This window comes from Mustela lutreola, chromosome 1 (assembly GCF_030435805.1).
Source record: "Mustela lutreola isolate mMusLut2 chromosome 1, mMusLut2.pri, whole genome shotgun sequence".
Lineage (NCBI taxonomy): Eukaryota > Metazoa > Chordata > Mammalia > Carnivora > Mustelidae > Mustela > Mustela lutreola.
In genome coordinates this window covers 289,828,087-289,837,083 of record NC_081290.1, presented here as the reverse complement: position 1 = coordinate 289,837,083, position 8,997 = coordinate 289,828,087, and the positions used below count along the sequence as shown (strand labels likewise).

Genomic DNA, 8,997 nt, shown 5'->3' with positions numbered 1-8,997 from the left:
AGCCCTGATGAGCCTGGGCCCCACTCCCCACCCCTCCTGCCGACCCCTCCTCATCGCTGTTCTGTCAGACTCTTGGGTTCTTGCTCTCCTGACACACACCCAGCTCCTACACCCCAGCCTGGGCAGGAGGGCCCCTGACTCAGTGCCCTGCAGCAATCCTGCCTACTCGGGCCTTGTCAGAGCTCTGCTGAGCTGAGTTCTGACTCACGTGGAGGGCACAGCCTTCTACCCCATGGGCTGGGGTGGCCAGAGAGGCCCAGCCCTTTGGAGGCCTCTGCAGAAGTAGTGGGGATGGGGCAACTTCTAGGGTCTATAGGAAGGAGATCAGTAGAGTCATGGGCTTAGGGGGTAGGCCAGTCTATCCATTTGCTTCTGCAGTCTCTTGGGCACCAACGATCAAGGCCCATAAGGCCCTCTTCTACCCTAAAACTCCACCAAGCCCTTTGTCCGCAACCCTCACTCTTGCGCTGACCCCTGCCTAGTTCAGGGTTGGCTGCCTGGGTCGAGGGGCTACCTGGAGCCCCAAGTCACCCAGGGAGAGGAAACCCCTCCCCTGCAGACCCCTGGAGGTGGCCGGCCACAGGCTCCCCAGCGGGCTACCCTGGCCCCTCCCAGACAACACTCAGGACAGGAGGGCCCACTGCCACTTGGGAACCAAAGCTGGGAATTAAGAGGGGCCCAGATCCCTGCTGCTCTGTCCTGGGGTGTGGGGAAGGAATAAACAGGCCAGGCAGGCCTGTTCTTCCGCCCAAATTCCACCTTAAGCAGGTGGTGGCCCCTCCCTCTTACCTGGCCCAGATGTCCCCGCCCCCAGCCGAGCTCAGGGCAGGGCCAGCGTCTGTCTCCAGGCCGGCTCTGGGCGAGGCCAGTGGGGAGGGGACTTCAGGAACAGGACGGTGAAGACAGTTCAGGCCAGAGAGGCCCCAGCGGCCCAGGCCAGGCACAGACCCAGCCAGGGCATCTGCCGCCATGCAGGACGGTAACTTCCTGCTGTCGGCCCTGCAGCCTGAGGCCGGCGTGTGCTCCCTGGCACTGCCCTCTGACCTGCAGCTGGACCGCCGGGGCGCAGAGGGGCCAGATGTGGAGCGGCTGCGGGTGGCCCGCGTCCAGGAGCAGGTCCGCGCCCGCCTCCTGCAGCTAGGCCAGCAGGCTCGGCACAACGGGGCAGCTGAACCCGAGGGGGCCACAGAGGCAGCCCGAGGTAAGCGGACGCCTGTGGGGTGGGCGCCGGGCAGTGGGAAGGGCGGCTGTGGATAGAGGTGGCCTCGGTGGGTGTGGTGGTTCGAGGGCCAGAGGCCGTGGTAGGGCTGGCGCTGAGGTTCAGCGCCCTGACTCACCGAGGCCTCGCACTGAGTCACTCGCCCTGCCCCACCAGGTGTGGGAGAAGCCATGGGTGTGGCCTCCCACCACCCAGTGGGGACCCTGGGGTCCTCTGGGCCAAGACTGGCTTGGGCTCGACCGCACCTGCCCCCGCGGCCCGGAGCGCCATGGGCACATGGCGGGATGGGCACATGGCGGGCTGGGCCGGGCCGATCTCCATCAGCACACCCGGAACACGCCCGCCGCCGGTCCCACGTAACACAGGCTCCCACCCAGTCTCAGATGCACAGACACAGGCGTCAGCCCCACAGGGACACAAACACACTGAGACACACACTGAGACACAGACAGACATCCAGGCTCCAGCGTCCCTCCACACCCCACCCCCACCCCCCTGCAGGGCCCCAAGGGAACGAGCAGACAGAAACGTGAGGGGGCGGGTCTGGGAAACCTGGACCAGAGCCAGCCGCCTGTCTGGACCAGGGTCTCCCCGTGGAATTGTAGGGGACGGCCCGGGGGCCTGACCCACTTACACTTCCTGAGAAGAACGAGCGGGGTAGCCCGCCCTCGGTGCTGGGCAGACCCCAGCGTGTGCGTGCACGTGGGTGTGGGTGTGCGTGTGCCTGTGTGTGCACGCAGGTGTGGACGTGTGTGTGCTTGTGCATGCACGCGGGTGTGGACGTGTGTGTGCACGCGTGGGTGTGTGTGCCCGTGCTTGCACGCGGGTGTGGGTGTGCGTGTGCCTGTGTGTGCACGCGTGGACGTGCGTGTGTCTGTGCGTGCGTGTGCGTTAAAGGGTCTCTCACCCGGTGAGTCAGGGCACTTGTTCCAGGAACACCATCTTCTCCCTTGCCAGACTGCAGCATTGGGGATCAGGGTCAGGGAGTAAGAGGAATGTCCCAGGATGTCAGGACACGCCAGTCCCCACAGGGCTCACTCGACCTTTAGAGGACCCTTTCCAGGACGGGTCTTGGGATGCTGGCCACTGCGGTGGGGCGGGGGTCGGGGGGTGCGGAAAGGGTCAGCCAGAGCAGCCTGGGTTCCTGAGTCCTCCCCTGCCTGGGCCTCAGCCTTGCTGCTGGCTGAGTAGTTGGGTGTCCGGGGGTCACAGGGTGGAGGAGGGAGCGGGGAGGGGTTAATTACCACCCTGGCTACCCTGCCTATTAGGGGAAGGAGTATAATTTGGGGGTGGGAATAAGGTCCCCAGGCTGGAGGTGTGTCCCCCAGGCTGGGCCTCACTAGCGTCAAAGGGTTAATAGCCCCTGCCCAGAAGCCTCATTAACCAGGGTGGGTCTGGGGAGTGTGCTGGGGGCCCAGACTGTCCAGGTCGCAGAGCCTGGGGGAGGGCAGGTCTCCTCCCTTCTCCACACGATGAGTCCTTTCAGCCGGTCACCCGCCCAGGCCCTCTGGGGACATGTGACTCTTCTCCCCCAAGCCGTGACCCCAGCAGGGACCTTAGCAGAGGCTGATCCCCACGCAGAGAACGTGGAGCCCACCTACCTGTCCATTCCCCTGCTTCGTCTCCCTCTGACTTCCCCCCAACTGTTGTCCGTCCAAGCAGCTGTCCATCTGTCCTGCCACCGCCCTCCTCGCCCCCTTCTCTCCACCCACCCACCTGTCTGTCCACTCACCACCGAGTCAGGCCGGCGTCAGCACCCTCCCTTTTCTGTGTGGCTGGACGGGGCAGGTGTGGCTCTTCCAGGTGGGACAGGGGACTGTCCTTGGCAAGCAAGCAGCACTCCTGTGTGACCACAGCACAGGACAGGCTCCCAGGAGGTCAGTGTTGCTTCCTGGAGGAGGGGGCCGGGTGTGTGCCCCAGCAGGGACTGTAAACTGATGGAGTCCCTGGCATACTTCCCAGGTGACCAGGAGGTCAGGGGGGTGAGTGTGCCTGTCCGCAGCATAGCTGGAGGGGCAGGAGGCTGTGGGAGAGGTCCAACCGGAGACCCATGAGCCATCTGACCCAGCCAGGCGACCACTGTCCCTGTCCCCAGGCACCCCGCGCGGTCACTACCACGCCCTGCAGGCCGGCTTCAGTTCCCGCTCCCAGGGCCTCAGTGGAGACAGCACCTCTGTGAGTGACACTCTCTTCATCCCCTGGAGAGGCTCGTGGGGAAGGCTGGGGGGAAGCTGGAAGCCCCAGGGTTAGGGAGAGGGGCCCGGGAGCCCCCGACACCCCCTCACTGCTCTCCTCCCTGCCCTGCAGACCTTCCGGCCCATTGCCAAGCCCTCCTACAGCCCTGCCTCCTGGTCTTCTCGCTCAGCCGTGGACCTGAGCTCTAGTCGGAGGCTGAGCTCTGCCCACAATGGGGGCAGCACCTTCGGGCTTGCAGGGTACGGGGGAGCCCAGCCCGCTGCACCGGTGCCTGCCCGGCCCCTGTCCTTCCACGAGCGGGCTGGGGTGGGGGGGCGTGTGGACTACGACACCTTGTCCCTGCGCTCGCTGAGGCTAGGGGCTGCGGGCCTGGATGACCGCTACAGCGTCGTGTCGGAGCAGCTGGAGCCCCCAGCGGCCTCCGCCTACAGGGCCTTCGCCTACGAGCGCCAGGCCAGCTCTGGCCAGGTGGGAGGCCTGGACTGGCCAGAGGCCTCCGAGGGGCCGCCCAGCCGGACCATTCGAGCTCCGGCCATGCGGACCCTGCAGCGATTCCAGAGCAGCCACCGCGGCCGCCTCGGGGCGGGGCCGGCACCGGGGGGTGGCCTGGAGCCCATGGCCCGAGCGCCGTCTGTGCGCAGCCTCAGCCTGAGCCTGGCCGACGCCAGCCACTTGCCGGACGTGCGCGGGCTGGATGGCTTCGGCGGCCGCCGCACGCTGCAGAGGCTCAGCAGCGGGTGAGCGGGGGACGGGGGCGGCGTCTGTCCGGGGGAGGGTGCTCCTGCGGCGCCCCTGGCCCGTCCCCGGGGTCACGCTGACCCCGACCCCTGTCCTTGCAGCTTTGACGACATCGACCTGCCCTCCGCCGTCAAGTACCTCATGGCCTCAGACCCCAACCTGCAGGTGCTGGGAGCCGCCTACATCCAGCACAAGTGCTACAGCGACGCGGCGGCTAAGAAGCAGGTGAGGGGCCGTGGTCCGCGAGCGCCCCCGCCGGTGCCCCTTCCCGCTGCCTCCGCGCCCGCGGGCCGGCCCACGGGCGACCCCGGCCCCGCAGAGCCGCCCCCGCAGCGAAGGGGGAGGTGCCGGCGATCCACACACCTCCGCCCGGCCCTGCGTGGCTGTGCACGCGCATCTGTGCGCACCCGCGCGCCACCCGCACAGCCGCACGCGTGCACGCGCACTGAGCCACGCGCGCTCGTGTGCTGACACCCGCCTGCCCGTGCGCAGGCCCGCAGCCTTCAGGCGGTGCCCAGGCTGGTGAAGCTGTTCAACCACGCCAACCAGGAGGTGCAGCGCCACGCCACCGGCGCCATGCGCAACCTCATCTACGACAACGCCGACAACAAGCTGGCGCTGGTGGAGGAGAATGGCATCTTCGAGCTGCTGCGCACGCTGCGGGAGCAAGACGACGAGCTGCGCAAGAACGTCACAGGTGTCCCCGCGCCACCTCCCCCGCCTGCTGTCCCTCTGCCTGTCCCCTCCACTCCCCCCCCCCCCCCGCCCCATGTCTGTCCTGGTGCACACCTCTGCGGTTAGCCTCCAAACCCCTGGTCCCTGAGCCTTGTCCTGTCCTCTGTGTCCTGCCCTGAGACCGGCAGCTCACACGCAGGCCCTCTAGCACAGCTCTTGGGTGAGGCCCCAGATGCCTCCCTGGCGGGCAGGAGGGAACCCGCAGGCTGTCGCTGACCACAGCCACGGCCCCACCTGCCCCAGGGATCCTGTGGAACCTGTCCTCCAGTGACCATCTGAAGGACCGGCTGGCCCGAGACACACTGGAGCAGCTCACGGACCTGGTGCTGAGCCCCCTATCAGGGGCCGGGGGACCACCCCTCATCCAACAGAACGCCTCTGAGGCTGAAATCTTCTATAACGCCACAGGGTTCCTCAGGTGTGCGGGAAGGGGGCAGTCAGCTGGGAGAGGCCAAGAGGGTGGGCATGGGGAGAGAGCTGAGTGCCTGTAAGGGGGCAGGGGAGGCCTGGGGAAGGGGCCTTTGACTCTGAGGGCCAGTGGCAAGGCGGATGTGAGGGGGGCTGGCGGGCGAGGCACTGCCGCCCATGCAGAAGCGAGACCAGAACCTGGGTATGGCCGAGATGTCCAATGTCCCAGGCCCTGGGGGGGGGGGGGGGGCAGGCTCAGATTTCATCAAATCGGGGACTTCATCAGACACTCATAACCCCCATCTGGATGCTTGGAGGGCCAAACAGATGCTAAGCAGCGGGGCCCAGCTCGGGGGAAGGAGGCGGGCTGGGGCTCAGGGGCTCCCCCCTGGGGTTTGGTTCCCACTGGGGATCTCGGATCTGCCTCCGCCCACAGGAACCTCAGCTCAGCATCCCAGGCCACTCGCCAGAAGATGCGTGAATGCCACGGGCTGGTGGACGCCCTGGTCACCTACACCAACCACGCCCTGGACGTGGGCAAGTGCGAGGACAAGGTGAGAGGCGGCCATCACCTCGGGGCCTGGGGGTTTCTAGCCCATTCTGACCACGGCCTGCCATCTGCAGAGCGTGGAGAACGCCGTGTGCGTGCTGAGGAACCTGTCCTACCGCCTGTATGACGAGATGCCGCCATCCGCTCTGCAGCGGCTTGAGGGCCGGGGCCGTAGGGACACGGCTGGGGCACCACCCGGCGAGGTCGTGGGCTGCTTCACACCCCAGAGCCGGCGGCTCCGAGAGGTGGGCGCAGGCCTGGGCAGCCGGGGTGGAGGGTCCTGGCCTGAGCCCGGCTGACCCTCCCCGCCTCTCTCCAGCTGCCTCTCACGGCCGACGCGCTCACCTTCGCCGAGGTGTCCAAGGACCCCAAGGGTCTTGAGTGGCTGTGGAGCCCCCAGATCGTGGGGCTGTACAATCGGCTGCTGCAGCGCTGTGAGCTCAACCCACACACAACCGAGGCGGCCGCCGGGGCCTTGCAGAACATCACGGCGGGCGACCGCAGGGTGAGGCTCCGGGCCCAGCCTCTCACAAGGGACGCGTGGGGAGAACAGGGGCACACAGGGGAGGGCTGGCGTGGATTCTGTTGGGGCGGGACGGCAGAGGAACCCAAACCTGCGGAGGAGCCGACATCGGAGGGACCGGCCGGACATGCTGCAGAGGGACCCCTGAGGGGTAGCAAGGGGTGTGAGGCCAGCATCCCCGGCCGGGCAGGCTCCGGAGGTCCCTGAGGATTTAAGGAGAGGTTTGAGCCTAGGAGGGGCCGACCCAAGGCATAGCTGGTGAGGCTCCTGGCTGGGGTTGAAGGCAGAAACAGGAAGACCTCTCAGGAGAGACACAGTGTGGGGCCGGTCCCACCTCAGAGTCTCCCAGGTCGGCTGGGGACAGAGAGGGACACAGAGAAGAACCAACTGGGAGTTCAGGCCTCGGGGCTGGGGCTCCGCCCGCTCTCACCAGCTCCTCCCGCCCCCCACACCCCCCACCCCGCAGTGGGCGGGCGTGCTGAGCCGCCTGGCCCTGGAGCAGGAGCGTATCCTGAACCCGCTGCTGGACCGGGTTCGGACCGCTGACCACCACCAGCTGCGCTCGCTGACTGGCCTCATTCGAAACCTGTCTCGGAACGCCAGAAACAAGGATGAGATGTGTGAGTTGGGCCATCCCAAAGCCTGGGTTCCGTCCTCACCCTGCCTCGCTGGGCTCACACCCGGATTTTCTCTTCTGCTCTCCATTTGGGCTGGCCTCTGGCAGCTGGAGCTGGGGGCATGGACAGGGCTGGGGGGACCGGAGGTGCGCAGGTTGCTGGGAGTGGAGGTGGAGGCTGGCTTCCCATCTCCCCCTGACCTCCTGGCCTCCCGGCAGCCACCAAGGTGGTGAGTCACCTGATTGAGAAGCTTCCTGGCAGCGTGGGTGAGAAGTGTCCCCCAGCCGACGTGCTGGTCAACATCATCGCTGTGCTCAACAACCTGGTGGTGGCCAGTCCCATCGCCGCCCGAGACTTGCTCTACTTTGACGGGCTCCGAAAGCTGGTCTTCATCAAGAAGAAGCGGGACGGGTGAGCCCCTCCCCAGCCCCGCACCCCTCCCCATGGCCCCACGAGTCTCCCTGCTGACTCCTGCTGCCCTCCCAGCCCGGACAGTGAGAAGTCCTCTCGGGCAGCCTCCAGTCTCTTGGCCAACCTCTGGCAGCACCACAAGCTCCACCGAGACTTCCGGGCGGTATGTTCTGGCGACCTGGGGCAGGCAGGGCTACCGGCTTTGACCTGGGTGTAGGACGTGGAGGCGGCAGGGTGGGCGGAGAGTGTGGGGACAGTGGGAGCGAGGCAGACCCGGGAACTCCCGCGGGGCAGGAGACTCAGGAAGAGGGAAACTCGAGATCGGAGACCAGAGACCCAGAGGGGGTCCAGGCCCAGACCAGGAAGGGTGGGGGCCTAGGGAGAGCAGGGCTCAGAAGGCAGGCACCCTAACTCTGGGCCCCCTCTCCACTGCAGAAGGGTTATCGAAAGGAGGACTTCCTGGGCCCATAGGTGAGGCCTTCCTGGAGGAGGAGGATGCGACGTGGCCCAGCCTCCAAGGGACAGGCTCTGCTCTGTGCTGCTCACTGGCCAGGCCACTGGAGAAGGCCGATGGCCTGGGGCCTCTCTCTGGAGCCCTGCGTGTGCCAGAAGGCTGATGGCCTGGGGCCTCTCGCTGGAGCTCTGTGTGAGCCCTTAAAGGACCTGGGGCACCAGGGAGGGGACGGGTGCTGGTGGCAGGGACTTGGCTTCTACAGGGCAGGGGGGAAGACAGGGCTTGAGGTTGCTCTGGTTCATGGGGTGGGGGTGGTGACCAGGTCACATGGGCAAAGGTGGGAACGGCCAGTGCTGGGAATAAACGTGGTCATGAACACAGCCCTGCGATTTTCTTCGGCCCAACCTGGGGGCCCGACCCAGTGATACAACCCAGTGTCCCCGAGCACGACCATGCCTGGCCCCATGCCTGGCCTTGAGGGAGCTCCCGCCCTGAGCACACCCAGAGGCTTCTCCAGGTCAGGAGGCCCAGGACGAGGAAGAGAGAGTGACCCTTGGGGAGAGCTGGCGAGAGTGGAGGGAACAGGACAGACGGCAGAGTCAGCTCTGATGCCGGCTGAGGCCCAGACACAGCAGAGCTGGGGACCTTGTGCCGAGGAGTGAGCACTACTGGGAGAGCTGCGAGCTTTCCTGGCTCCGGTGCCACCTGCTGGGCTGTCCTCTTGTGGCACACGCACCCAACACCCTGCCTCGCTCGGCCTGGGGGCTCCTGGCCGGGGACTGGCCTGTCCAACGGAGTCCTGGGATTCCCACATCACCAAACCAGGCCCACTCTATTTTTATAACAAAAGACTTCTCCCTTAAAGCTCAGAACCTGGGGGCGCCTGGGTGGCTCAGTGGGTTAAAGCCTCTGCCTTCGGCTCAGGTCATGATCTCAGGGTCCTGGGATGGAGCCCCCGCATCGGGCTCTCTGCTCAGCGGGGAGCCTGCTTCCTCCTCTCTCTGCCTGACTCTCTGCCTACTTGTGATCTCTCTCTGTGTGAAATAAATTTTAAAATCTTAAAAGAAAAAAAAAAGCTCAGAACCTGAGGGCCTGCCCCCTCCCCCAGAACCTGACTGGATCAGAATAGGGTAGTGGACAGTCGTG

At 66.2% G+C, this 8,997-nt stretch overlaps 1 protein-coding gene across 2 annotated transcripts; it reads left to right on the top strand.

Moving 5' to 3' along the window:
* The first annotated feature begins 821 nt into the window (after positions 1-821).
* PKP3 (plakophilin 3) lies at positions 822-8,874 on the top strand. 2 transcript variants are annotated; one of them, XR_009348800.1, is made up of 14 exons: positions 822-1,201; positions 3,315-3,394; positions 3,527-4,152; positions 4,255-4,378; positions 4,646-4,850; positions 5,132-5,306; positions 5,733-5,850; positions 5,921-6,091; positions 6,166-6,351; positions 6,836-6,989; positions 7,205-7,397; positions 7,473-7,560; positions 7,833-7,927; positions 8,010-8,874. XR_009348800.1 is itself a non-coding variant. In XM_059152815.1 (13 exons), exons 1-13 carry the CDS (start codon positions 970-972, stop codon positions 7,866-7,868), a joined length of 2,388 nt encoding a protein of 795 aa, XP_059008798.1. In that variant the 5' UTR covers positions 822-969; the 3' UTR covers positions 7,869-8,874. The 2 variants fall into 2 exon arrangements, 1 of the variants encoding a protein (XP_059008798.1); XM_059152815.1 differs by having other exon boundaries at positions 7,833-8,874.
* The last annotated feature ends 123 nt before the right edge of the window (positions 8,875-8,997 follow it).